The following is a 27612-nucleotide window of genomic DNA, read 5'->3' as shown; positions in this document are numbered from 1 at the left end:
TCTTGTCGACTCCTCAACGAGCATAGTCATTCTGTACAAGAAATTCAATGAGTCTCTTATACCAAGCACAAGGGTTTGCTTGAGATTGTAGACAGTCTTCCGCGAAACATTCTGGCAAAACATGAAACTTGCCAAAAATACAATTTTGTGCATATAGGTCAAAATGTCTCAACATATCCTGGAGCATATTGATAGACATCTTGCCGAACAAACTTGCAGTATAAAATAAGCCAACAACACTTGTAACAACATGCCGTGTAATATCCGTTATATTTGGATAAACATGTGAGACCCGTTAAGATTTTAGCGCATCCGGATCTAGGTAAAAGAATAGATGGACCCGTACCTATCTATCTAGTACTCAGTTAACACTAAAAAAAATGTTTTTATTAGGAATTAAACTCGGGGCTTTTAAGTTGTTTCAATCATTAGTGTAGTATTGTTTTATTATTTTTTATAATTAAAAAATTAATTAAAAACGGGTAAACGATAACGAATCCGATACTTTTTTACGCGTCGCTCACCAATTATATCCGTTATTTGTTCCGCTAAAAATATTGGTTAAACGAATTCAAATAATTGATCCATATTTTAAGCGGGTTTTGATAACGGAACAAGTGAGTCTGGTTGGACCTGGCCATGTTGTCATTCCTAATTCGCATACGATTTCCCCGCTTAACATTTTGATGTGCCACGTGGATCATTTGGGCGTGATTGACCATGCCCATAGTTAAACCTCGTAACACTCCAACGAATTGGACCCATCTAATAGACGATGCCCGCCATAAGAACAAGCCCCGGAAAAGGTACCCACGCAAAATTACCACCAACGACCTTTGGTTGCACTGCGTAATTCCCATTGTAAAGAAAATTTAATAACTGTTATTATCGTACTTTGATTATAATAAATAAATAAATAAAGCCACAATGCATTAATGAGACAGTTGAGGTAGCATTGAAAGCAAGCCGCGCTGTGCCTGTTAACATCCGTATTCAGTATCTCTCCTCCTCGCTCATTTAGTCAAGTTTTCCTCTTCTTCTCTCCCTCTTTTTTTTTGTTTCTTTCTAATAATCAGTGGTTGGTTTGTCCGTTTTGAGATGTCGAACGACTCCGCTTTGAGGTCGACTCTGGTGTGGCTTGCGGCGGTGGTGTTGGTGGTTGGGATAAGCACTTTCTCTTTCAAGAAAGTGATGGTGACGTACATCGTCGGAGTTGTGGGAATCTCCGGAATTCTGTTGCCCGATTGGGCTTATTTCCACCGTGACTTTTCTCGCTGGAGCAGCCCCGTCACTGTTGACGAACGGGACTCTTACTTGGCCCAAACATCCAGCCCAATGAGGTTTTGTTCCTTCTCTCTGATTGTAAATTACACAAATTAGACTGTTTTGGGCGGTTATATTAAATAAAATTGTATGCAATTATGGAAAATTAGATGATACTGTAAATTAATAATTAAAATAAAATATTAAATAATAAAGAAAAAAAGTGTAAAAAAATAGGATATTTTCGGAATACAAACAAGAAGTAATGTATTATCGGAGAGAGTTTTTTAAAACGAGGTAGTTCGGCTAATTTTCTTAAACTTGTGTGTGTTTGTGTGCAGGGTATTTAAGATATATCCAATGAGAGTTATTGGTTATTCCATAGTTTATGGATTCGGACTTTACAAGTGGTGGAAATATGTATCAAGCTAGGGAGAGCAAAGAGCAAGCAAACCGTGCAGTTGATTAGGGATTGCAACGACTTTCTCTGCTCTGTTTGCAAGTTTATGACAATTTTATGATCAAAATTTAGTTGTAACTAAGTTAATGTATAACGGCATTCAGGTTATGGTGAAAAATTGGATTTTTATAATTGTTGTTATACGTTTTTATCGATATAAAAGAACAAACAACTAACTTATTTTTGCTCGTTCTCTGGCCCCTTTGCTAAGAATATGATTGCAAATATAAATCTTAGTCAAGGCTTTTCTTTTCTTTTCTTTTCTTCTCTTTCGTTAAATTGCCTTCATTTCAATGTTGAGACTTGAGATGCACTTCTACCCTTAGACTCCCTTTGGAACCCAAAGAATGTGAGGGGAAGTGGAATTATTGATAAAAAAACGAAAATGAGAGGGAAAATCTCAATTCCATATTGTGCTTGAAATGTTAAGTAGATTGAAGAAAAAACATATAGAAACATAACCCCACATGTAAAAATTTATATGAATTTTATATACCGCTCAAGTTTTTGTAAGAAAATGAAATTTACTTAATTACGTTTTTTTTGTTTTTACTATTTTCCTTTAAAACTAAAGAAGTAGGCGATATTTCATTTTTCTTCCCTCTTATTTTTTCGGATTTCAAATATATATAAAAAAAAAATCATAAAGCTTTTAGGATCCGTTTGGAATCCGAAAACTACGAGGGACAAAAATGAGAATCTAATATATTTTTTAATTGAGAAAAATAAAGAGAAACTTGATTTTCAATACTTCCAAATATATAAAGAATTTTTAGCTTTGTTATTCGCTCTCTCTATTATTTTCATTTTTTTCAAATTTTTTACTTTATCTCACGTTTTCGAGTTTCAAATGGAAAGACCCAACAACCAACACAATATTACCATTGACCCAAACTCTCTAAATCAAAGTCACTTCCAGCTAAAGTTGTTGGAAAGTGTCTTGTCATATACACTTCACACGGTACAATTCACTTTTAAAATTGGAAGTTCCGGCTCGACTCAATATATGTAAAAAAAAAAAAAAAAAAAAAAAAAAAAGCTAAAAAGAGAGGTACACTTTTATTTTCGAACATTTGTCGTTTCCCCTATTAGTGTCGTTTTTAACAAAGAGCGTTCGGGGGTTAGTTTCTTGTAAGTTGGGGTATTTAACTCGATTCGGCCGACTTTCAACAGGGACGAAGTCTGGTGGCTAGGGCAAAGAAGAGAGAGAGAGAGAGAGATGAGGCTTCTGACGCACAACATGCTTTCGTCGAACATAAAGGGGGTGACGAAGGGGTTTCCGCTGCGGATCGAGGCGGAGAAAGTGGTGGAGAAGGAGGTGGAGATGAACGCCGACTTCCTGAGAAGCATGTTCGCGAAGATCGAATGGGGCGCCCTCGCCGAAGCCTCGCTTGCCCTGGGCTACTCCGACCTCCCCGCCGAGGCCGACGCCGCCATGCTGGACTCCGACGACTTCCTCCGCCGCTTCCACCACGCGCTCCTCCAGCTCCACCTCGAGGAAGGCGCTCTCCTCTGCCCCGAGACCGCTCGCCGCTTCCCCGTCACCAAGGGCATCCCCAACATGCTCCTCCACGAGGACGAGGTCTAGTCTACTCTCTATTACTACCACACAATTCGCTTCACTTCTATCTGTAAATGGTTCTCCTTTGGAACCAATGAATTGCTTGCTTGCTTGCTTGCTTTTATTGTGTTACAATCGCTTTATTGCTGCTGATCAATTTGCTATATGACTAGCGATGAGCCAATTGGAAAGGTTGTTGATGGCTTCCAATACTTGCACACGAACTGAATGTATTGAACTAAAATCTCTCGCAATAGAATGGAAGATTTAAGGTATCAGTAAAGGTTTATTAATTAATATTATAGCTGGAAAAAAAATAATCACTTGAACTGTCTACAATATGATCAACTGTATTGCAACATTATTACAAAGAATCACTACGTTGTAGTCGTCAACTCGAACCTATAAATCAATGGTTGTTATGTATGTGAAGTATCGAGGTTTAGGCGTCCCACACAGGGTCGGCTTTGCCCCTAAACATGTTTGCGGCGTGGGGTTTCACATGGCGGAGGTGGAACGCCAAAGACCCAGTCAAGGACGTTCAAGTATTTTGATCGGAAAACTTCTCTCTCCTGAGCATAGCAGTGCATTATGATGGCAGTCGATAAGCTGAACACCACCACGTCCGCTCGCTTCAACTTCCTCGATTGTGGCAAGTACCCATTATCCGCCAAGCAAGTGAAGAAGCTCTCGATGGCTCTCGCAAAGCAGTACAGTGAGATCTCCATTCGCCTGCTTTTCTTCTCGATCAGCAACGCTAGCCCAGTTGGAAACTGTATCACCATCTCAACAACATTATCGACTTTTCATTTGATTATTATGAATTGGGTCATGAAAACAAGGTGTTTGTGAGGGGATTTCATTACCGTCCCAATTGCCACCATTGGAACGTTACATCTCCTGAAAATCCTGAAGAGAAAGCATGTCCACATCCTGCGGTTCAATTAAAGATCATTCCGTAAGATATATGTCAGATTTCATTCTTCACTATGACGTGTTTCAGAATTTGCTCGAATAAATTTCGAGCAAGAGTTTGGGTACAGGAACTATTCTAGTGTTTGTGGTCCAAGAGAGCCAGTGAAGATAGTTTCCGACATCCTGTTTTAGTCATTTCACACGCCAAGTTCATTGGCACTGAGATAGTACCATAACTAGTGCCCGATAAGCTACAAAGATTACATTTTTTGCCAGTAGAAAGAAAACATATTTTTTCACAAGTGGAAAGAAAACATAATTTTTCAGCAGTTGCAGATTGTTTGAAACATGAATCTTGCAGTGAGAGAAAAAAAAAAAGGTATGCCACACATTAATTAACTATAGAAAATGATGTACCTGATTCTCATCAGAAGTCATGAAAAACAGTAACATGCAATTCTTTCTTATAGCATAACAGAGAACCAGATAAGTCACAATTTGGGACATAAGAAATGTGGACACTAACCAGGCTGACGAACAATAGGCGGAAAGAAACAAACTTGATCTTGCTGTGCCAAAAAGTCCCTTTCCTACAATCGTGCAGGGCCTGCAAGTGGTTAACATGGTGTCTATTAGATGACGTACTAGCAAAGCATGTGAAAGGGACAAGCAATTAGGAAAGACTTATTCAGTGACAAATATCAATCACTTGTACTTCTTCCTTTTTTATGTTCTAGTCGAACAAATTTCGTGATGGAAAGATATACCATTCCCTCTTACTTAAAAAAAAATAAAAAATCAAATCAAATGATAAGATTGATATACGAGTATGCATAACTGAAGTCACACTCACACCAAGTCACAGATATTACTTCTATTTAAGTCCACAAAATTATTGATGAAACAAAAAGTCACAAATTATACTGCTTTTTAAAAAAAAAGACATTTACAAGGACTGAGTAGACCAAACAAATATATTCTGATGCAAAGAAAAATGAAAAAAAAAAAAGAAAGAAAATCAAACCATTTACTTTTTCAAAAGGTCTTGACGATGAACTATTAGTGCGGGAATCAGATATACTGGAAGGTATACTGGTAGTGCTCTCTTATAGGATTGAATAAGAAAAGAAGCAATATGCCCTTCGCACGACTGGTTTCCATGTATAACCTGCATCAGAGTTTCACAACATTAAAAAATTGAAATGGCCATGACATAAGCACAATTGAATAACAGTGAGAAAACAGATTAGCAAAGCCTCTTTCTAATGTCATTTTCATCAAACACTAGAATAAATAAACAAGTGCAAACCCATTTATGTTCTTGGAAACGTAACATCGTATTGGTTGGGGATCGCGTACCGGGCAGGGAACTTTCATATTCGGGTCTAACTTCATGTCTACACCGACAGATTTGTAAAAGTTTTCTACCGCCTCCAAATCAGTGAATGGCATACCAGTTGCAATATCTTTCACAGCTTGAATGATAGCAACGTCCTTCGCACCGTGCGTATTGAGAAATGATTTGTACGACGCAGGCAAGCTCTCCGGCTTCAGTAAGTAGGCCGACCTGGGCAATCAAATTCTCTCTCCTCGACTCAGTTAACTTGTAGAACTCCAAAGGTAAGAGACAAATAACTCATACAGCTAACGAGTCTAATTGAAAATTCTGTACAAGTACGAATGAGGTTTACATACAGAATTTGGGAAGAAGAGAGACACATGAGGAAAATGTCGCCGTGGGCCCAGGTGAGCGGCTTGCAAATCCTCCCGTAACGCTTGCTTTTAATTCCGCACCGTGACGCCAAGACCGCGGCGCGCATAAGTATGTATATAGCGAGACTCGTGTGCTGTGTTTCGAGCCCGGTGAGAAGCATCGAGGGTCCAGCTATAGCCCCTGCCAACAAAGCTCGCCATTTCCCTGTCCTGAGCTAGAAGAGAAACACTGACAGGCCTTAACAATTGAATTTGACACTATTCATTTACTGTTCTAGCCTAAACGTAGTTCATAATTTCGTTGAAATTCAGGCAGAGAAATGTAAACAAGTAGAAGGGCGAAAAGGAACATGCCTACGGTAACCTCCCAAAGAAGCAATTATCTCATCCACAGACGCGAATGTGCCTGCAAAAGTACCGAGAAACAGTCCGTATCGCAGCGTCTCCTTCAAGGCCGTTATAACTGCCTCAGTGTTCGTGATCACTCCTTTCGCTCTGGAATCAAACACAAGTTATCACCAGAATTCGACATAACGACTCGAAGAAATGTTACTTCATCTCAATTCACCTCGGCGAGGCCAATGCCATTCTTCGGCGCAACCGAGCGAGGATGGAGAAGAGAGCGAGACCGCCTTTGAGGCCAGCACCAATCGCGAAGCCCTTTGCCAAAGCTGTCACAATCCTCCGGAGCTTCTCCGAGTCCTTCAATGTCGTCGACGCAGAAGCGCACTGCGCGGAGAAAGGAGATCGATCGTCGGATCTGCAGGAAGGCTCGCCATCCTCTGGCAAGTCGCCGCGACGATCTGCGCCGATTTCTTCATCGCCGGCGAAGCTCGACGGCGACATGGCCGGCGTTTTTTCTAGGGTTAGCTCGTCAGATTATTCAAACAGGAAGAAAGAGAGACAGATTTCGCAGCAAAATAAAATATTTTAAAATAGAGATATGTGAAGAAATATTCGTGTCCAACTCAGTTTTGAAAGCAATGGAGAGAGAGAGAGAGAGAACGAAAGAGCGCGCTACTTTGTAGACGTCTCGTAGGAAGAGACGCAAGTGGGTTCTAGATACGTGGATCGTTTAATTATATTTAATTAGTGCTCTGCTGACGTGCTTTTTTCCTATCTAATATGCCCATACCCAAAATAGAAAGCGTTCGTGTGACCAGATTACCAATATTCAGTGCGTAAAGAATTGAAGCATCAACTTCGAAATACTCTACTCTTTTTTTTTTTAACTGTTGGATTAGATAGTACGTTTGCGTTTAACACCACATTAATGTCTGTCAGACTCTCACCGTTATATTATTGCACCATGCGGAGATTTACGCCGACTAAAAATGAATGTTATGCACAGACTACAGAGCAATCAATCAGCCAACTATTGTGGTTAGTTGGTCATTATTTGCAAAAGACTTTTATCCATTTATGGGACAATATGAACCTAACATGTTTGAATTGCATCAATTGATAAAATCCCTCGAACAGAAGTGTGACATGTATCAAGTTAAAGAATTTTGAAGAGGTTTTAAAGGACTGTCTATTACAAGAATTAGAAATAGACAATTCTTAAAAAGCTCTGTGTTTCAAATTTTCAAAGATATATGTCCCTTGATTCAAGAAGTATACAATTCTCTAGCAAATAGATGCGGAAAGACAAGGAGTGCAAAATAAGGCTCGAGTCTGCGTATGAGTTGAGTCTGAGTCTGAGAACATCATGAATGGGAGCCCAAGGATCGAATTTGCCTACCCTTAAAACTGAAAAATGTGGCATCACTACAATCCTACCCTTCTGAGTTCCGCTCTTCCATTTGCTGTACAATCTTGTCGAGGATTGATTTACCGCTCTCTTATTCCACCTTTAGAACAATCTTCATAAATTCATACACGAAATAACTTATCGCAGCCGAAGGAAGAACCTGACAAAATTAGGAACATAAAATTTGACTCTCAGAATATTTAGCAGCAAGCAAAGAGTTGATCAATCATGGTAAAAATCTATGTCACAGCAGAAGTGCCATCTTGATAAACAGTCAAATCTGCAACCGGGACGCTAATAAAAGAGATGGATTGAATTCTATAATCTGCACTTCCTCGACATCAATATACACTGACTGTGAAGTGGAGCCAGGTTATATTAAGATATATTTAAACAACGCCACAACCATCCCATCTACATTTTCAGAATAACTTATTATTTCCCATCTATGTACAACCCCACGTGCCATTATAAAAATTATCATCTTGGACCCAGGTAATCTAAAACTATACCCAGCGTGGCAACACATCAAGTGAGTAACATTGTAAGATTATCATCTTGGATCCTGATAATCTTTAGGCACATCAAGCATGTCTCTTGATACAAACGTTTGTAATTCCTTGGTAAATGAAATCGGAAGTACAAGAAAAGCTTGTTCTCACCATACCCAACATTTGCCTATCTTTCTACTTCAATGTTCTCTTGTTCATCCCAAACCTCTGCAATTCATTTGTGGGGAAATAGAAAATACAAGATAGTTACAAGCTTTTGAGAAGGCTTGTTCTCTCCGTAAGGAAATTATCAAGATCTAACTCAACATTAGTCTATCCTTTTACTTCACCGTTCTCTTATTAATGCTAAATAGTTCATCCAACTACTTCTTTCCAATTACAATACTACTAACACTCGAGCCTCGTCAATCAATATGACGCATATCTCCCATCTCAAGATATGCTAGTTTATAAATATAAATATATATACGTGGGTGTGTTGGGCTAGTGTTAAGGGCGATTCTTGGGACGATTCTCGAGCCTCCTAGTCGATAATGACAGGGCCTCGTGGATTTCAGCCGGGTCTTACCGCAGTAATTAAAAAAAATGGGTTTGTTAGTGTGTGTGTGTGTGTGTGTGTGTGTGTATACCTGAAGCAAGCTGGGAATAAGTCCTGCATAGAGAGCTGGAATTCCTCCTTGCTCAACAATCTTCACACACGTTGCTAAAGTACTGAGTCGAGTCGCCTGAACTTGCAGTTGAAGCCGTCTCCTCACAACCTCGAACGGGTACGTAGCGGCTTCGGCGCAAGCGCCGGCGATGGCGCCATAGAGCAACGTTCTGAACGGTCCCAACTCCAGCTGGTCAAAGGCATTCAGTACTCGGCCCTTTTCGCTCATGTCGTGAGTTCTTTTCCTTCCTTTGGGGGAATGAAGATACGCTGATTTCAGTATATCATACACGCCGTAGAAAACCGCTCCAGAAGGAGCCATGCTTAATATCGACGGAACCAACCCCTTGTAAAGGGAAAAAAATCCTTCCGTTTGGATCATGTGGCTGAATGCACCGATAACTCCCCCGAGAGCTTCTCCTCCGGGGGCCACCAACTTGGTCCGAATCTGAATGATACAGCATATCAGTATAGAATAGAAAGAAAATACATATTAATATTGTTTTTGGTATTTTATATTTTGAGCGGGTACTAACCCTGCCAAAAAGTGACATCACGGAAGAAAAAGATCAATGAGAAACAAATTACTTCAGATTGAGGGAATTTGTACCCGTCTACAAGGTATTTTCTAAAACTTTTTTCAGATGATATAAATTTTAGTACATAAGCAAAGCATGTTTCCTTGTAAAGGATTTGTTGCAAATGATATAATATTTTCAGACACCAAACCCTTATTGCATATGGAACTGGATCTATGACACAATATGTAGAAACTCTTATACAATTACGACAATTTTCATACCTATGAAATACTTAAAAGTTCTTTTAAGTTGATCCTTGCAACAACTCATACTACCCCGATATTTATATACATGAACTACTAGAAATTTGAAATAGACTATAATGGTTTTCTTGTAAAAAAATGATCCTTAGGATGAACGTACTGTGTCGAGCGGCAAGCAAAGAACGGTGGCGGTGATCCCAGCCGCGGCACCGGCAATGAATCTCTCGAAATTCGTGGTCTCTTCGTTCCCGGAGAATCTAAGAAACTGCTTTCTATACGTATCGTAAGCGTAAAAGTTAACGGCTTTGAACGGAGCGGTGCGAAGAATGTTGACCATGTTGCCCTTCCAAAATCCTTTGAGCCCTTGAGAGGCCGCGATGTTCCTCACCACCTCTATCAAATGCCTCTGCTCGCCCCGGACTATGTACTCCAGCTTCAGCCTCTCCAGTGGAGCCACAAAAGTCCTGTTTCACCCTCAAATTCGCTTTCACAGACTATCTATCGATTAATGGTAAGCTCACATTCAAAGAATAGAGCCAAACAGACCTGGAAACCATGGCGGCCACGGCGCCGGCCCACAGATGCTTGGTGGTGTTCACGGCGGTTCCAGGACGAACTTTCTTCTTCTTCGTCTCCGTCTCGTCGGCAATGGATTCCTCGGAACCCTCGAACCCATTCTCGTTCTGAACCAGACACCTCTTCGTCGTTTCCCTAACAATTCCGTCGCCACTCAAGCTCACGGACAGAAAGCCGGGCTTACCTCTGACCGCCTTCAATCGACACACGCACGAAGACGATGAAGGAGAGCCGAAAACCCCAGGCGAGTCCGAGCACTTCTCCGCCGGGGAAATCCACCGGAGAAGGGAGTTCGATAGCGCCGGATCCAGAAACAACCCGCCGCTAAGATATAGCCCCGAGTTCGGAGAGAGCGAAGAGCCAAAGCAAGAGAGCTCCGAGTTCCGCATATTTTTTCTTTAATTTGTTTCGCTTGGAGCGTCGGTCGAAATTAATGAAAATCTCCTATTTAGGATTGGGGATTGCGATTCTAGTGTTGCTCAGAGGTATTGGTTGGATATCGTTAAACAATGCCAAATCTGGTTGAGCTTCCATGGGCAGACATGGATATTGCATTTGAGCTACCTCGCTCCTCGACTCACTCGAGTCGGTTGAGTTTGGCACTCGAAAATTAGTTCTCCTTTTTGCCCTTCACTGTCACTACCCATCTGTTCGCAGCGTTCTTGCGGGTACACTGGAGTAACGGGTCAGTTTGTTTTGACGTTCATTTTTGGATTAAACAAAAGGTGCGTTTGGTATGGAAGAATCCGTTTTCAATTATAAATTATCAATAAGGTATAATTTCAAAAAAAAAACACAAATAGGGATAAATTATATATGACGTTAAGTTAATTTTTAACCAAAAATTAAGATTGGAGGTTAACCGTTTAACTAAAATTGATTAATTGGATTAATCAAAATTAATTGAACTAAATTAGAAAATTTGAATTTAATTTATTAGTATTTAAATTTATTTTAGAAGTTAATACTTTTAGTTCTATTTTATCTGAACTAATTACTAAGTAATAGAATTAGTTTTAAATTCGTAAATAACTTATTTTGATATATAATATATTGTATTATTTTTTAATTAATAAAGTCTTAAAATCTAGATTAGCCTTGGTTAATTGATTATTGATCGACTAAAATTAACCAAGCTAGATAGTTAAAATTAACTATTTGATTAATTTTAAACGATTAAAATAAATATACGTTTTCAAAAAATATTTTTTACCATGACAAATGATAACTTTTAGAAAGCAAAATTATAGTTGAAAGTCAGACGTCGTTTATGGTGGGCTTCGGAACGACAGTTATCGGAAGGAAGCTCTTCCGCGCGTCATCTTCTGCCTCACGGAAATGTCGAGTTTTGTGTGGCACGAAAATACCAAAAAAAATTCCGTTGGCACGTGCAAGTTGCGGATGCTTTGGCTGACGAAGAAAAAATGTTATTTCCGTTAGTCTGATATTATGGTTGCAAAAATGTTACCGTTTATTACCCTTTGAACCCAAAGTTTATTAAACTTTTATACTTTCATCCATTTCGAAAATTCAACGCTATAAATAGACCAATTTTGATTTCATTTTTAATAATCACAACACTGTCTCTACAAAATTTCTCTACACATTCTCTACAACAATCTCTTGATATAAGTATATACTTAAGTGTGTGTATATATATATATATTTTATATAGTTTAGTTTATGTAATTTGTATCATATAGTTAAGTATATAATTTTTATTATATAATTACGTTTATATAATTTATATTCTATCATTAGATTGATAAAAAATTTATTAATTTTTATTATATAATTACATTTATATAATTTATATTCTATCATTAGATTGATAAAAATTTTATTATATAGTTTTACTCATGATCTTGTTGTAATATTTTTTTAAGATTATATAATTACCTATTTTTAAAATTTTAACAATTTAGTACCTTTTCATTTACCATTTGAATTTGATTTTTTATTTTTTTTAATTACTTAATGAAAATTAACGAAAATGCTAATTTCCATTAAGTCTAACGGAAATTTCACTTTCGTTAAACAATAGAAGACATCAAATTATCTAACAAAAGTGCCACTTCGAATAAGCATTTGGAAGACACTTTATTGGAACTGACACTTCTACTTCTTTCCAATAGCCACTTTTAGTAGTCGTGATTGACATAACTTAAATATTTATTACTTTAAAAAATAATTATCGGATGTTCAAAGAAGATTTGATACTTAATACATGTTTATCGTTATTTCACTAATTTTAGACAAATCTTGGTTATTTTTAAATTGTTAATTTAAATTCGCTATTTTACTAAAGCACCTATAATGATAACGAAAAATTTAGAGAAAGTAATAATAACTTTAAAGAAAACGAAAAAAATAAATTTAGTTTTGATATCTGACATTAATTTTCTTTTTAGATTTCACATGTCATCGTGTCCGTATTGCGAAAATTCTCTCCTATAAATACCCCGTAAACTTGGCGCCAAATCAGTTTTAAGCTCTCCTGTACTCTACGATACTCGAACGATATTGGAGTTTCGGAGAGAGAGTCCGTTCTCTTTTTCTGCGCGATAGATTTTCCGACTTCGAAAATGCAAAAGCTAGGGTTTCCAAGCATGAAGAGCTTGGATCGTCTGAAGTCGCTGTCGGCGTCGGTCTCCGGCGGTAACGGAAAGACATTCGCTTTCTCTCCGCGTCCTTCATCGGATTCAACGTCCTTAGGAAGCTTCGCGAATTTGAAGCTCACCGCAGGTTTTTATTTCTTAATTGGGAACTTACTGGTAGTTTTGTAGTTTTTCTCTGGAAAATTGGACGTTTTGTGACATTGTGCTGTCGAATCTTTTATTGTTAGAAAAATTGGTGAAAGAGCAAGCTTCTGTGAAGGCTGATCTGGAAATGGCGGTATCTCTCTCTGGCCTTCGTGTCTGTGTGTTTTTGGAAACCGATCTTGATTTTAACCTAGATTTTAGCTAAAGCGCCTGATTCTATATTTCTGTTTAATCGTCATATTTTTTTATCACCAGTATCGGATCATTAGGATTCGGTACGCTTTCATCAACCAGATTCCATATCTGTAAACAAAAAATTAGTTGTGAGCTCAATATATTAAGCATATAATTATTGCAGAACAATAAGGCGAAGAAAGCTGTGGAGTATATCCGTGACTTGGAAGAAAAGTTGCAAAATGCATTTAATGAGAACGCCAAGCTCAAGGTGAAGCTGAAAGAAGATAAGAAGCTATGGAATGGTTCGGAATCAAAATTTTCATCTACGAAGGCACTATGCGATCAGCTAACTGAAACTTTACAGCAGTTGGCCAATCAGGTTCATGCTGGTAAAGATTAGTCGGCAAACTCTTCTTATGTTTCAATCATTACAGTTATAGTTCAATTCGAAAAGAGAAGCGCAAGGGGAGCTTAACTTTTGTTCCTCCTTTTTAACAGCTAAAAAAGACAAGGAGTTTTTTTATGGCAAACTATCAGCCGCTGATACAGCTCTCGATCATTTAAATCAACAGATAAATGATCTGTCACTGAAATTAAAATCCGCTGCAGAAACTGTCAGAAAGCGTGAGTTTTATCTTTATCAAGTACAAATTGTTTTATCTAAAAAAAGGTCCGTATTGTTTTCGATTGATAGATGTGCCCTGCATCTATGCTGTTTAGGCAAGCTAAATTGAACATATCTCTGTTTCCAAGTCAGAAGATTGCATATTCTGACTAAATGGCTGATTCTGGTATAATTTACTTTTGAATAATAAATCTAACATTGAAAACATGATGCAATTTTTAATTGCAGGTGAAAAGGAGGTGGAAGAAGTTAAACTTGAGAAAGAAGAAAGAGAAAGGATTCACCTAGACGAAAAGTGCAGAACAGCTATTCTCGTAGAGGAAAAAGGTTAATCTTTTTTTGTTATTGTTTGTTTTCTTGCTAACTGTGCACATAGTGTGTTGTTCTTTTTGAAAAAAAATTATTTTAGGTTCTTAACTATAGAAAAAACTTAACCAAAACATTTTTTTAGGTTGCAGTTTTTCTGTGTATATAGTATATTTCTTGATTCTGAAATTTCTACACACACCAATATGCTTGGTAAAAATAGTTGCACCAGCATGGATTCCACCGAGTTGTAAGCTTTTCTCCTGATCTTCAGTTCCCTTCTGGAAATGGTTCATTGCATACAAGTATAAATTAAATTTATTACTGCACATGACATGGTGCTTCAATGTTTACACGGTCTTTGGTGGGAAAGTAGTTCAAAATTTACAGGGTTGCTACTTGCAAACTATATGGCTAGACGTAGTGCACATTTTTTTGTCTACATAACATAAACTTTCATATATAGTGGTTTCATTCCTCTATAGAATCATACTCCTTCACAGCACGACAGTGTCTTCAATTATTACTATGATCCAGGGGTTGATTTTGGCATATGGCCTTGTTGAGTGCCTCGATATGTGTGTAAAGAGATAATCAATTTGATGCATTGGAAAAAGGTAGCCTCCCAGGTGAAACTACAAATTAAAAAAATTAGAAATAAATATTTGAAGATCTACCGGAACTTGATACGGTGAAGTGATTTCATGTTTTGTTAATTTATCTGTATCAAGAGCTGATAGACAGAACTTCACTTCTGGATTTTGACCGGTGAAATCTGGTATTTGGAAAAAGTGATAGTCCTGCGAGTTATAATGGCACTTTTTACAGGACTTCATATAAGAATTTCCTGATAGTGCTATTAAGTACTAACAGATATAAAATTCTTGTAATTGCAATGTACATGTTCATCAATATGCCTCAGATGCTTGTATGTTGTCTCAATCTGTTAGTTTTCCTTAAATGGCTGGCTTTCTTAGTGGGTCAATGACTGCTAATCTCACTCGGTATGTTTCACAGTAGACCTTTTTTTCTGTCCAAATTTGACCTGAATATCAATTCAGAAAGACAGCTATTGTTAGTAACTATGAGACAGTAGTATTATCAGAGGACACCTTTGTTCTGACACATGTTTATGTGAATTTCAGATCTAGAAACTGTAGTAATCATTTGTTAATTTGGTCAAATGAAATTTCAAACTCATACATATGAATTTTTATGCGACCTTGTTTGTTATTTCATGCAGATGCCATGATAAAGAACTTTGAGTCTGCTGTAGCAGCTAGTAACTTGACCGCAGAAAGTTTGAACTCTAAATTGAGCGAGCTGACACTTGAGTTGCAAATGAAAGGAGATCATATTGATAAACTTGAAGCCATTAAGGAGAATCTGGAAAGAGAAAAGAGTGATGTTCAGACGCTAAAGGATGATATTTCCAGAAGATTAGATACATCCCTGCTTGAGATAAACAAGTTAGAGACTCTTCTTCACGCATTGGGCTCTCTGTTGGCTGAAGTGGACAAACAAAATTTGGAGTTCTTGGATAAATTTGATCAGTTAAACTCCCTCTATGAGTACTGTTTCAAGTTAACCCATCAGGAGAAGGATCTTGCTAGCAAGCAAGCCAGAAGGGAGTATGATCAACTCCATGATAAATTCTTACATGTAACATCAGAGAAGGATGCGTTACAATTGACTTGTGAGGAGTTAAATAATAAGCTGACTGAACTTCAGAGATCTCAGGACTCTATCACGGCACAACTTTCAGAGGAAAGACAGACAGCCAGCGAAAGGATCCAGGGGCTGGAGTCTGAAGCAGAGATTCAGATGTCAAAGAAGATCGAAGCAGAGAAGCTAGTTGCCAAATTACAATTTCAAATTGATGCTCTTTCCGAAAGTTCAAGATCATCAAACACCAAAATGGTTTGCAAGTTTTATCAACCAACATATTTTACTTTTATCATTCGAAAGTCTCTATTGAAACTGTTTTCTCAATGTATTACAGCAAGATCTACTGTTGAAGATATCGGAGTTGGAAACCGATAATGAGAACAACACAGCAAATTTTCAAGATGAGATCAAGAGAAAAGTTGAAGAAATAGATACTCTGAAAAAAGAGGGAGAGAAACGTGACGTACAGATAGACGAGATGGAAAAACAAGTTGAACAGCTTCGCAATTCGTTAGTGGAAAAGGACGAACTGATTCTTCAATCTAAGGAACAAGAGACGAAGCTGGAGGAAAAAATGAAAGAGGTTCAGGAATATACATTATGCCACCCTTGTAATATCTTGTGTCTTAGAAGGTTTGTGTGTCATTGCAGAATCAGGTATTGTTGACTGCTGCTGAAAGTCGGCTTGCAGAAGCTACAAAGGAATTTGATATGATGCTAGAAAGTAAGCAGCTAGAACTATCAAGGCATTTGAAAGAGTTGTCTCAGAGGAATGATCAGGTGTTATTTCCTACTAATTTAAAAGGTTTACCTGAAATATGCTCAACTACTTCTGTTACTGAATAATAACTTTCATCAGGCAATTAATGACATCCGGAATAAGTACGAGGCAGAGAAGCTGGAGATTGTCAACATGGAAAAGGAAAAGGTTTGTCAGTCATCACCCCTCTCTAACATTCACAGTCCCAAATGATATTTCTCATTTTCTTGAATATGTAGGCAAGAACAATTATTGAGGAAATGGAAACAAAAAATGGCCAAAAGATTACAGAATGCAAAGAACAATCAAAGCAGTACTTGGTCCGTGTACAGGAGGAACATGCTGCTTTGGTAAGCCTCACCCACTTGACATTAGATTTTATATGTCAATTATTCAACCCACTTGTATGCATCTTATTCTGAAAGCTCTTCCTTGTACTTAAAAAATCTATTCCTGCATTTGATGCATGTTAAACTGTTTGAAATATGAATCGAGTTCATTCATTGTTGTTCCTTAGGTCAATCATAAAGTTTGCACATAATATAAGTTGGGAACTTCGCAGAAAGTCTTAAATGATTCGATACTAATGTGCTTTCATATATTCTTCGTTTAGCCGACACATTCATTCGGGCTCTTATTTGAATTTCATCTGAATGTCTAGGTAAGCCATATTCAGCAGGATTATGATAGGAAAGAAATGAACCTTAAAGACAAGCACAGTGAAGAACTAAAACGTTCACAACTTCAAAATGAGGAGGCAACGAAACAGGTACATCAAGTTAAGTTTCTTTTTTGTTATAAGAGAGTTCACTAATATTCTAACAAGCTATTTCTTGATTATAGAAAATAACATCACTGAAAACCGACCATGAGGCCCAGATTCAAGCTTTAAAGTGTCAGCTTGAAGATGAGTGTAGAAAGCTTCAAGATGAACTGGATCTTCAGAAGACCAAAGTAAGTACACACACACACACACACACACACAGACACACACACACACACATATATATATATATATATATATATATATATATATATATGCCCTTCAAACGAAAAGGATAAAAATCGTTGATTTCTGCTTTTTATTCATTTGAATAATCATTACAGGAGGACCAGCAGAGGGCATTATTGCAATTGCAGTGGAAGGTGATGGGTGATAAGCTACAAGAAGACCAAGAAGTTAATTCAAAGAAGGTTTGCATTTTAATATTTGTGCTCTCTCTCTATCTATCTATCTCTCTCTCTCTCTCTCTCTGCATATATATCATGGATAATGTCAAATTCCCACGAATTGCAGGATTACTCTGTTTCGTCAAGGCATATCAGAAATCCTTCTGGTCCCAAGAGAAGTCAACATACTCTCATAAGGAAACAGGATGATGAGAAGGTAAAGATAAAAAGTAACACTATATGTCAATTGAACTTCATATTAATTTGCTCTTAGTATTTGCTATTCTGTATCTTTCACAGGATTCACCTTTCGTGAGAGCATCTCAAACTCCGGTTTCAAAGTTGCTAAAGAAAGTTGAGAATGCTAGCACGGGAAGTGTGTTGAGCATACCAAAGCATCATAAGAAGGTTAAATTTTCTGTTTTGAGTATTCCCACAGAGAATGCATAAATTGTAGTTCAAAAATTCGGACAAATAAAAATGAAAGAGGCTAATGTAGCTGCAAATAGTATGCAATGGAGCTCTTTATGATCCTACCTGAAAGACTTACTTCATGGTAATTCAGGTTACTCGCCATGAATATGAAGTAGAAACTTCCAACGGTGGGAGAACAATTACAAAACGAAAGAGAACAAAGAGTACTGTTATGTTTGAGGTGTGTTCCCTATTTACTTGCATACGCTTTTCATGAGCAGAAATAGAGTTTAGATACTGATCTAAATACCATTATGTGGTTGACATCACCTTCATTTATTATGGGCAAGCAGGATCCGAGAAAGCACAAGAAGACTAATACACCAAAAGCAAACACCCCAAGGTCTTTGGTCAAGGTATTTCTCGCTATTTTCTGTCAAGGCCATTCATATATGTATCATCATGTCAAATACCATGATAACCTTCTAAGATCTGTTTTCCCAATCAATGAGACCAGGATGTCATGATTCTGAATAATCATCAGACAATCGAATAAGCAAATATTCTAGATTTTTCAAAACTTGATTTCCACTTGAGTTATGTAAAAGTTTGCCACGTTTTTTAGTTTTTCCGGACCTGAAAGCTATAGCAATTATTTACACGCTTCTTCGTTTTTAGGTACATGCTTAGTATAGTAACCAAAATTATTGATGTAGTTTCCATTGTGATGGTAGAACTAAATGCTTGCTGTATAGCTCTTATGTATTTATGTTGCTAGAATATAAACAAGGGGAAATTAGCAAGTCATGTGAGCTATAGAAAGTATGGAGTGAAAATAAGTATTTCAATTAACGACCTTGTTTAAACTCTCAGGCCTCACATACAGTTTTTATTATTATTATACAATTAAATGAATTTTGTATTGGCATGTATTGTGCACTGCAGTTTAAGCAGGGAGTTAAGGACGGTGCTCATCCACATCCTTCAAACATAGGCGATTTGTTTAGAGAAGGATCTCTTGACCCATACGCAGACGATCCTTATGCTTTTGACTAAGAGGTATATTCCAATACGATTACCAAGCTCATCTATGCCTGGTATTATTGCACAAAATGATTTCTACTTTTCTGATGATAGGAACGTCTCGCCATAGCTAAACTTGAGGGCTGGCTTCTTTCTCACGCAAGAACTGAATCCATTGACCCGCTGAGGGGTTTCCAACTTTCTATAGATGTTTTGTCCATAAATAATATGTACATAAGAGTGGATATTGCTTTGCTTGTGGAAATGGGAATTGAAATGACGTTGCCATAATCATGTAAAAGAAGCGAGAATGGTATTAGGTAGTGCCGTAACTTGGAAATTTGCAAATAGAAAGGTTATATATATTTCGATAAAAAAAAGAAAGGTTATATATATGGATGTCCAATGCAAAAGGAAAATACAACGAAAAAGAACATCAACAATAAAGCAGGTCAACTCGGAAAGGTCGACAAACAATTTAGATAAGAAGAAAACATAGTTAAACAAAAGAAAAAGAAGAAAGTATGTATAATAATGCACTACTATATACGACATATTCTATTATGTTGTTATATACCTTTTTCTTATTCTATTGTAACGTTCATAGCACTAGAATAGATAAGAACGAGACTTTGATGTTATTCGCCCACAAGACCAAAAAAAAAAAATGATTACTGCCATAAATTTGTTTATTTATTTCCTCGACAATTCATTTTTTTTCCCTTTCTTTTCTATTCCCTTTTTCCTTTTCTGTTATAATACGAAAACCTCCTTGTACATGGTCAAAAAAGAGCGGCAAAAGAACAACACCACCACACAACACAAATGTATAATCCATTAAACAACTAGACCTCTTCTCCAACCTAAGAACAAGTCCAAAACATTTCCCTGTTGTTTCTTTCGCGAAACGACTCTGGAGAAATGAGTGTTGAAGAATCCGAGAGCTTCAGATGCAAATTGGGCGTGACTTTGTCTTCCGACACTCCTGTCGTTGGAATCGAAATCAATCCCCATGTCTTCGTCCACAAACTTGCTTCTCTTTCCGTCCCCGAACCCACTTTCAGCTTTTCCTGGTAATTTTCTCTCCCTTGTTTCCTTGTTTCATTTCAATCCTCGAATACAAGAGGTCACCTAAAGATTTAGATCTCTGTTCGTGACAATATAGAATCGGCTTCCAACTTCATGAATTCTCTTTTACTTTCTCAATTAATGATCTCAGAATATGGAGAACTATCGCCACGATTCTATTCTTGTATAGCTCAAAGCAACTGGTTCTCTGAAAATCTACAAGATATTTAACGGCTAATCTTAGTAATTTGGGATTATGTTGTGCATTAGGGTAGAACATGAGAGCCAAATGCTTATTACACTCTTAAATAAAATACAGGCTCCGAAATCATATAAAATTCCCTCCCTCGCGGTACGGAATCGACTATTCCGACAGCGCCGAAGAAGATAACGAATCGATCGGCGTTGGGAATCTGAAATCTTATGTCCCGACACTGGACGATTTGGGGTCCACTCTCAGCCTGGTCTGTGTTGCTGTGGATCCTTCGTCGAGCACTCACTTGTCCGAAGCAAGCGTCGTAACCACAAACCGTGTGATCACTCCTCCGGTCTCTCAGCCTCGTCGCGTGATCAAATGCTCTCCGAGCAGTTCGAATTTCGGGGCCGGAGCTGCGGGCCCCACTTTCAGCGTGCTGACCTATAATGTCTTGGCGGATCTTTACACTAGGCTCGGCGGCGGTAGGAGATACGGCTTCTGCCCAAAATGGGCCCGCGTTTGGGAATACCGGCGTGAATTGCTGCTCAGTGAAATCCTTGGGTACAATGCCGATATACTTTGTCTTCAAGAGGTACATTGGAAGTCCAATTTTTTTTTAAAATGAATTTATGATTTGTTGCTGGTCGATCCTCTAGCTTACTTTGTACCAGTCACGTTTGGGCAGGTACAGAGCGATCACTTTGAAGACTTTTTCGAACCCGAGCTGACTAATTGTGGCTACTCAGTTCTGTACAAGAAGAAACCATCAAAGGTAATGTTAAACCAGGATCCGAATTCGACTGTCTACCATAGTTTGGTCCCTAAATTAAAAAGAGCCAGGTTTTTTTTTATTATTAAGATTGAAATAATTGAGATCTTTTGGAGATTAGATGCAAAAATGATTCTTGATCTGGCACGGCATATTTTACAGATTGAAAACATCATTCTTGAGAATTTTATGAAATCTTTATATTTGTTTTTTTTTTTTTTTGTGGATTTTTTTTTCCCTAATTTTCCTTCTGATGATTGTATCAACCTTTGATAAAAATAAAAATAAAAGATATAGCTTTGATAATAAGAAAATTTTCCCTCATTGGTTTTAGTCTTTCCGCTCTCAGTCCGTTAATGCCAATCTCGTGAAAACGCGGTGCAGGATTATATGGCTCACGGGCTTGTAAGTGATGGCTGTGCGACATTTTACCGAAGCAATCTATTCTACGAGGTTATCAAACACGAGGTGAGGAAAGCAATGTTGGTGTCAGAGAATACATCTTTGGCCAGAGGTATAATCAAGTCTCTTCATGTAGCTCGAGTTTGACAAGATTACGATGCAATATCTTCGAGCATTAGGGCACAATGATGAAACTAGCCGCCGTTTGTGCAAGGTATTCGATAATCGTTGTTGAGTATCAGCGTTTACTCGTCAAAAAGTGTTGGCGATTCTTTGTTGAGTTTGTGTGTATTCCCTTGTTTTGTTTTCAGGACAATATTGCACTTGTCGTTGTTTTAGAAACTCTGGACAACATAGATAGCAGTCACGCCCGAATTTGTGTGGTGATATATTCATTTCTCGTTTCATTTCACTGTAGTATTACAACGATTTTATTTATTCGCGAAAGACTGACTGACACAGTGTTTGAACAAACAGGTAAACACCCACATTTCTGCAGATTCGGAGTTTCCTGTTATCAAATTATTTCAGGTACATTTTATTATTTTATTTTAATCTAATGAATAAATCCAAGGGGGGAGGCAGGTGGGGACCAGGGGGAATATCCTCTCCTGAACTTTTAAAAATTGATTTTTTACCTTAATATTTTATATACATTTTTAGCCCAAGATTATATGATTTTTCATACTTGCCCCCCTGAAAAAAGATTCTTACGCACTCCTCAATTTTTAATTTTTTTTTATCATATACGCCACGCCCCCTTGACTTCAAATTCTGGCTCCGCCACTGGATACATATTGATGAAAGATTTGCAATTTCTTGCGACCCAAGGTTGTCAGCCTTGTTAATGAACTCATGGAGAAGTTTGATCCTGAGATTCCTATATTGATTTGCGGTGATTTCAACTCTCGCCCGACAAGGTATTTTCCTTATTTCAAAGCTCATAGTATTCTTGATAGTATCTCAAACAATATAATTCAATCGACTAACATAACATTATGGTTGTGTATTGCATATGCATATGTTTTTCCTTTAGTTGGAGAAAAATGATGAAACCAGCCTCTTAACAAAAAAAAAAAAAAACAAGATATTCTATTGATTTAGAGTAGATTTTCCCATTCTAGTCGTAAGAATATTTTCATCTAGAGCTCGATTTGTCATCACACCCAACGATCCTCGTTATTCTTTTTTCATTGGGCAAGATAAACATTGTGTTGACATTCTTTTGTGTTGATCTGCAGTGATCCTCATGCATACATAGTTACAGGAAAATGTAATCCAAATTATAACGCGCAACAAGATCCTTTAGGAATAGTTAATCATCTCAATCTTCATCATTCATTGCCTCTGGTAAGAAATCCAATGTTCTTATCGAGTGATTCAAATGCATAGCCATGTACTCAAAATTAGTCAAAGAAAAAGCATGTTTTGGTGTTAAATGAGCTATACAGCTCTACTGTTTCTGGTAAATTCGTTTCTATTTTTTCTCGATCCATCTTTTTTATTAAATTTTATTTTCAGGCAAGTGCATATGCTTCATTCCCTGTTCCAGTCAGCGATGAGGAAGGGCTGAGGAAGATAAGTACCGAAACGAACGAGCCTATATTCACATACATGGCTGCAAGATCTTCGGGAACTCTCGATTACATCTTCTATACAGGTTTTAGGCTTCTTTTTTTTATACACCTCTCTTAAGCATGACTAGACTTGTTTTTTTTCGAGAATCTGATCTTTGTTTCCTCTGCAGAGAACAATCTGAGGGTTGACTATCTACTTGACCTTCTCGATCATGAAAGCCTTCGTCCTGGTCTTCCGTCACCTTATTGGCCGTCCGATCATATTGCCCTTATGGGGGGATTTAGAATACTAAACCAACCTCCTTGTTCGGCCCAGTCCTCTGCATCCGAATCTACTCGGCGGTAACTTTTTTATTTTATCTTTTCTTTTTCTTTTTTCCCGATTAAAACACCAAATAATTCAAAGTTTTAAAAACATAAAGGCCATCACTGGCTCCCGGGGCATATTTGGACATTGATGCGATGTCCACTACAGAAATCGGAAACTGTCCCATTGACTAATTGTAACTGTATATACCGTTTCACTTTCCGGTAAATATATAGAAGCAAGATGAACTTCTTCAAAGTGATGTGAATAAAATAACATGATCTACTTAGTTTTATCATAGTTGTGATTCATTATTATATTTACATTGTTGTGATTTTGTTAGGGAGCTACAGAATATAAAGTTGACTGTTTTCTTTAAGTTGGGTTTTTTTTTCTTCTTTCTTCTTCCTCCTTTTTCGAGGTTTGTTTCTATGTAAGATTTGATCGAGAACCGAGCTTCCGCAAAATCCAATCTCTATCGGGTCTGATGCATAAATAACTCGTGTCGGATTACGACTACTTGGGTTATTTTGTGATCGATTTTCTTCAGAAATATTGAAAAGCTGAAGAGAGATAGAGGATAAGCATGGAACACTGTTCTTGATCAACCATATTAGTTGGGCCTTTAAGGTCTCATGAGCCATAACGTCAACCAGAACAATGTTTTTAAACCACTAATAAAAACGTTGATGACGACAATATCGTCAAGGTTTGCCTATTAGCTATACATCACTGTCATATAAGTATAACACATGATTATCATAAAAAAAAAAAAATTAAAAAAAAAGATATATATATATATATATATATATATATATATATATATATATATATATAAGAACACTCGGAATGCATTAATGATCAGCTCACATGCTGACTAGATTATAGATCCTCTCGATCTAGTTTTCATTGATATTATATCAATCACATCTATATATTTCATGCACTGTTCTTTCTTCTCACTGTATGAAGAGCACGTAAAAAGAGCATCTATATAATCTAAAACCTGGTACTGCATGAAAAATTTATGTATCCTATTTATTTATTTATTGATTTTTTTTTTTTGCTTCCCTTGGGATTAGGAGCAGGGAAACGTATCAATATGCCAATGATGATAATTCAGTAATAATAAGATAAGTCCCCATAAATAAAAATGAGGTCACGCGTTGAAACCAAATCGGGCAGTTAGTGAGGTTGAAGTGTACAACAACACTTCGTAAAGCTAATTAATGGCAAGGCCAACCGGTGGGAAATTTATTATATTTACTTCGGCTCTATGTTGGTTGGAGTGCTCTTTTTGTTAGCTTTTTTCTTTTCATTTTCAGATTTAAAACTTGCATTTTTTGGTAGGAAATTTATTAAAAAAAAAAAAAAACGATCACCTTGCTCCTTGTTTATTATAGTTTTTATAAATGTTACCGTAGCATTTACTATACATATCTATGAGAGTAAAAAAAAAAGTGGCGCCAGATTGTCTTTCAATCTCTTATTTATTTGGATTGTCTTACCTGCTTCTGCTTCAATATATATTTATTTGGCTTCTCCGGAATAGACCACAATAATTCAGGTTGTTTATCAACTCATCCTAACTCAAATAATGACGATAATAAATGACATATTAATTGTTTTAAAAAAGAGTAGCTTGATACGCATTTAACCACTACCGAGAAATTAGAACATCAAGCGCCAACAATATTAATTATGTATCCGTCTTCTAGGAACTGCAATAGACACATTCACATTCATTGAACACCCATTAACAACATCCACAATATCAAACTTCATAATATATATATATATATATATATATATATATATATATATATATATATATATATATATATATATATAGCACCTTCATATTTACATTATTGGCATAAAATCAATATTATATATATTATAATAAGTTGAGTTAATCTCTAGCTTTAATTCCTTTGTTTCTTAATAGAGGGAGGCCATAGAAAAAACTATAATATAAGCTGAACTTAACCACGTCTAATGGCCCCACAAAGCAAAATTCTTTGCTTTCTTGTCAAGGCAAAAAAAAAAAAAAAAAATCTAATAACATGAGATGAGATGAGATGAGAAGAAGAAGAAAAAAAAAGACCATATTTCTAAACTTAATCAATCCCATATATTAATAATAATAGTTAAGAACCCCTTTTGTTTATTTTTTTTATAATACTTTTTCTCTCTAGAATTTGACTTGAACGAAGGAAGTGGAAGGGGGTTTATCCGGCGAGTGGACAAACTTGCAGTTAGGGCACGCCGGCGAGGATCGGCAGAGCATCACCAACATGTGGCACCGCATGCACACCGTCGCCACCATTTCCTGCCGGCGTTCCACCTCCGCCGCCAGCCACGGCGCCGCCGCCGGAGGAGAATTATTCTCTGCTTTCCTCTCTACCGAAAACAAACCACCACTCGTACGGCCTCCGCCGCCGCCATTGTTACTCGAGCTTGTGAGGTTCAGCTCCAAGTCCAGGCTCGAACAGTTCTGATCGTCGCCGCCGTCGAGAGTTGTGTTCGTCTTTCTCGGGTCCGTCGAAGTCCTCGCGTGAGTCTTGGTGTTGTAGAAGTGTATTTTCCCAGACTGAGACACAAGAGAGATGTACGTGATGTCATTATCATGGTGATGTATGTACATCGATGCATGTCATGTCACACGTGTGTGTGTAAGTACCTGAATATCGAGGCAGCGTTGCCACTCGGAGGGAAGTGGGGTCTCGAGGTGAAGCTCGATGTCAGCCATGAAGTTTTGGAATTCAGCTTTTGGTCGCTTCTGATGATGATCGGAGGCTAGGGCTTGTGACCCTTCCAAAGCCTTCCTTTTCTGCGCCGGTATCGAGTTCTCCGACTCTAGGATCATCGATGTCCGCTGATTCGGGGATTGAAGAGACACCATGCTATTTCGTCTCTCAACTCTATGTGATCTCTATGAGCAGAATTCTGAAGAAAATTAAACAGTTGTATTAGGATCTCAAGAGTTGAAAGAAAGGTTAGGTTGGTTATATAGGCAGAGAGAGAGAGAGAGATTTTGGATAATAACTGCTGTGAGAGAAAGAATCTATAACAAAAAATAAAATGGAAAAAAAAAGATATTTATATTATATATACATATACATTGTGTACTGTATAATGTGAAGCGATGACTTGGCTGCCAAGTTGGCAGATGATGAATTAATTAGCTATATATATTTGTAAATTGTAACGCAGCTCCAAGGGCCGGCAATAAAAGCTAGTCCCCTAGGATGTGAAATTCTAACCAACTCCTACTTTGCACTATTTCCCAATATGTATACATGTATGCTTTAAATTGATATTAATACGGCTATAACTATATATACCAAGTACTGTAGAGAAGAGAGAGCATACTCACTCACACACACCTGATCTTGATGCAACCAAAGCTACCCCAACTACACATGACTAACGCCTTAATGTGGACACATTATTTCTTGTTCAAATTCGACCGTTCTATGTGGAATAAGCCAAGCCAAATGCTCTAATTATTAAATCAACTAATTGGCTATAGTATAGTTCATGGAGTGAAATGACGGGTATCTCCGATAATATATTTGTTGGTATCTAATTTTTAGAGATTATTATAAGAATATGATTAATTGGAAGATCTTTTCAATTATCTATTAAGAAGGCTTTATTCTACTTTTATGACAAATATCATGAAAAAACTGTATTTAATGACAAGTATGTCATGATTTTTTTTTTCATGATAATTTTGAAAGTGAAATAAAGCCTTAGAGTCTTCGACCTGTTGTTCGAAAACAAAATTTTGTTGATAAACAATTTTGACTTAAATAGTGGATGTGGCATAGTTGTCGATATCATAATTGACGTTTACATTATTTATCATTTATATTTATGCAACAAAATTTGACATTACTAATTTTCTAATTTATTGTCCTCATTGTATACCCTTACGTAAAAAAAAATAATGTGTATGAAAACTGTATTTTCTTAGTAAACGTTTTGAAATATCAATCTTTAAGTTAAATAAGTTAGTAAATAATATATTTGGTATTTATATATCGTCAAAATATGAATTGATATCTTCTAAAGTCGAACCATCGCTGTCATTATTGCAATTCTCGTTTTTTTTTTTTTGAGCAATTGCAATTCTTGTTCTAACTACAAATGATTCATTTTTCTTTTTGGTGGATGAATATTTGAGTAGTACTTGT

At 37.1% G+C, this 27612-nt stretch overlaps 7 protein-coding genes across 7 annotated transcripts; 4 read left to right on the top strand and 3 right to left on the bottom strand.

Annotated features, from left to right (window-relative positions):
* Window positions 1–1026: 1026 nt before the first annotated feature.
* LOC149391462 (peptidase) lies at window positions 1027–1959 on the top strand. Its single transcript, XM_089620861.1, has 2 exons — window positions 1027–1340; window positions 1605–1959. Exons 1-2 carry the CDS (start codon window positions 1099–1101, stop codon window positions 1693–1695), a joined length of 333 nt encoding a protein of 110 aa, XP_089476987.1. The 5' UTR covers window positions 1027–1098; the 3' UTR covers window positions 1696–1959.
* A 912-nt stretch (window positions 1960–2871) lies between these two features.
* LOC149391461 (Trm112p-like protein) lies at window positions 2872–3559 on the top strand. Its single transcript, XM_089620165.1, has one exon. It carries the CDS (start codon window positions 2943–2945, stop codon window positions 3309–3311), a length of 369 nt encoding a protein of 122 aa, XP_089476291.1. The 5' UTR covers window positions 2872–2942; the 3' UTR covers window positions 3312–3559.
* On the bottom strand, window positions 3510–6942 carry LOC149391460 (uncharacterized). Its single transcript, XM_089620164.1, has 8 exons — window positions 6481–6942; window positions 6267–6407; window positions 5895–6122; window positions 5559–5766; window positions 5231–5367; window positions 4726–4806; window positions 4151–4217; window positions 3510–4057 (listed from the first exon to the last, which is right to left on the bottom strand). The coding sequence occupies exons 1-8, from the start codon at window positions 6756–6758 to the stop codon at window positions 3758–3760; spliced, it is 1440 nt and encodes a 479-aa protein (XP_089476290.1). The 5' UTR covers window positions 6759–6942; the 3' UTR covers window positions 3510–3757.
* A 447-nt stretch (window positions 6943–7389) lies between these two features.
* LOC149391459 (Mitochondrial substrate carrier family protein) lies at window positions 7390–10866 on the bottom strand. Its single transcript, XM_089620883.1, has 4 exons — window positions 10157–10866; window positions 9771–10074; window positions 8807–9274; window positions 7390–7825 (listed from the first exon to the last, which is right to left on the bottom strand). Exons 1-4 carry the CDS (start codon window positions 10573–10575, stop codon window positions 7757–7759), a joined length of 1260 nt encoding a protein of 419 aa, XP_089477009.1. The 5' UTR covers window positions 10576–10866; the 3' UTR covers window positions 7390–7756.
* A 1872-nt stretch (window positions 10867–12738) lies between these two features.
* Window positions 12739–19456, top strand: LOC149391458 (synaptonemal complex protein 1-like). Its single transcript, XM_089621149.1, has 19 exons — window positions 12739–12931; window positions 13032–13081; window positions 13307–13514; window positions 13624–13749; window positions 13979–14077; window positions 15300–15976; window positions 16059–16307; window positions 16376–16504; window positions 16584–16652; window positions 16724–16834; window positions 17146–17253; window positions 17328–17438; window positions 17592–17678; window positions 17782–17871; window positions 17955–18062; window positions 18220–18309; window positions 18422–18484; window positions 19014–19127; window positions 19206–19456. Exons 1-18 carry the CDS (start codon window positions 12772–12774, stop codon window positions 19122–19124), a joined length of 2646 nt encoding a protein of 881 aa, XP_089477275.1. The 5' UTR covers window positions 12739–12771; the 3' UTR covers window positions 19125–19127; window positions 19206–19456.
* Window positions 19457–20012: 556 nt separating this feature from the next.
* LOC149391457 (carbon catabolite repressor protein 4 homolog 1-like) lies at window positions 20013–23805 on the top strand. The gene is made up of 11 exons (XM_089619996.1): window positions 20013–20164; window positions 20479–20947; window positions 21041–21127; window positions 21509–21592; window positions 21663–21740; window positions 21838–21909; window positions 22004–22057; window positions 22358–22446; window positions 22768–22876; window positions 23048–23186; window positions 23274–23805. Exons 1-11 carry the CDS (start codon window positions 20013–20015, stop codon window positions 23447–23449), a joined length of 1509 nt encoding a protein of 502 aa, XP_089476122.1. The 3' UTR covers window positions 23450–23805.
* Window positions 23806–25500: 1695 nt separating this feature from the next.
* Window positions 25501–26482, bottom strand: LOC149391456 (uncharacterized). The gene is made up of 2 exons (XM_089621246.1): window positions 26094–26482; window positions 25501–26003 (listed from the first exon to the last, which is right to left on the bottom strand). Exons 1-2 carry the CDS (start codon window positions 26313–26315, stop codon window positions 25605–25607), a joined length of 621 nt encoding a protein of 206 aa, XP_089477372.1. The 5' UTR covers window positions 26316–26482; the 3' UTR covers window positions 25501–25604.
* Between the last annotated feature and the right edge of the window lie 1130 nt (window positions 26483–27612).

The sequence above is a fragment of the Urtica dioica genome, chromosome 7 (assembly GCF_054948205.1).
Source record: "Urtica dioica subsp. dioica isolate 48M chromosome 7, U.dioica_male_clone48M_v1_H2, whole genome shotgun sequence".
Taxonomy (NCBI): domain Eukaryota; kingdom Viridiplantae; phylum Streptophyta; class Magnoliopsida; order Rosales; family Urticaceae; genus Urtica; species Urtica dioica.
Note: the sequence above shows the minus strand (reverse complement) of the source record. Positions and strands in the feature narration are given on the sequence as shown.

Excerpts from the sequence above, each read along its gene's own strand:
- LOC149391459 (XM_089620883.1), bottom strand. The coding sequence starts at position 10,575 with ATGCGGAACTCGGAGCTCTCTTGCTTTGGCTCTTCGCTCTCTCCGAAC. Across the intron at positions 10,075-10,156 it reads GTGGCCGCCATGGTTTCCAG|GACTTTTGTGGCTCCACTGG; the intron begins GTCTGTTTGGCT and ends AGGGTGAAACAG. Across the intron at positions 9,275-9,770 it reads TTTGCTTGCCGCTCGACACA|ATTCGGACCAAGTTGGTGGC; the intron begins GTACGTTCATCC and ends TGTATCATTCAG.
- LOC149391458 (XM_089621149.1), top strand. The coding sequence starts at position 12,772 with ATGCAAAAGCTAGGGTTTCCAAGCATGAAGAGCTTGGATCGTCTGAAG. Across the intron at positions 13,515-13,623 it reads GGCCAATCAGGTTCATGCTG|CTAAAAAAGACAAGGAGTTT; the intron begins GTAAAGATTAGT and ends CCTTTTTAACAG. Across the intron at positions 15,977-16,058 it reads GATCATCAAACACCAAAATG|CAAGATCTACTGTTGAAGAT; the intron begins GTTTGCAAGTTT and ends AATGTATTACAG.
- LOC149391457 (XM_089619996.1), top strand. The coding sequence starts at position 20,013 with ATGAGTGTTGAAGAATCCGAGAGCTTCAGATGCAAATTGGGCGTGACT. Across the intron at positions 22,877-23,047 it reads TTCATCATTCATTGCCTCTG|GCAAGTGCATATGCTTCATT; the intron begins GTAAGAAATCCA and ends TTTTATTTTCAG. Across the intron at positions 23,187-23,273 it reads CGATTACATCTTCTATACAG|AGAACAATCTGAGGGTTGAC; the intron begins GTTTTAGGCTTC and ends TTTCCTCTGCAG.
- LOC149391456 (XM_089621246.1), bottom strand. The coding sequence starts at position 26,315 with ATGGTGTCTCTTCAATCCCCGAATCAGCGGACATCGATGATCCTAGAG. Across the intron at positions 26,004-26,093 it reads AACGCTGCCTCGATATTCAG|TCTGGGAAAATACACTTCTA; the intron begins GTACTTACACAC and ends CTTGTGTCTCAG.
- LOC149391461 (XM_089620165.1), top strand. The coding sequence starts at position 2,943 with ATGAGGCTTCTGACGCACAACATGCTTTCGTCGAACATAAAGGGGGTG.
- LOC149391462 (XM_089620861.1), top strand. The coding sequence starts at position 1,099 with ATGTCGAACGACTCCGCTTTGAGGTCGACTCTGGTGTGGCTTGCGGCG. Across the intron at positions 1,341-1,604 it reads CAAACATCCAGCCCAATGAG|GGTATTTAAGATATATCCAA; the intron begins GTTTTGTTCCTT and ends GTTTGTGTGCAG.
- LOC149391460 (XM_089620164.1), bottom strand. The coding sequence starts at position 6,758 with ATGTCGCCGTCGAGCTTCGCCGGCGATGAAGAAATCGGCGCAGATCGT. Across the intron at positions 6,408-6,480 it reads ATGGCATTGGCCTCGCCGAG|AGCGAAAGGAGTGATCACGA; the intron begins GTGAATTGAGAT and ends GTTTGATTCCAG. Across the intron at positions 4,218-4,725 it reads GCCTATTGTTCGTCAGCCTG|GATGTGGACATGCTTTCTCT; the intron begins GTTAGTGTCCAC and ends ATTGAACCGCAG.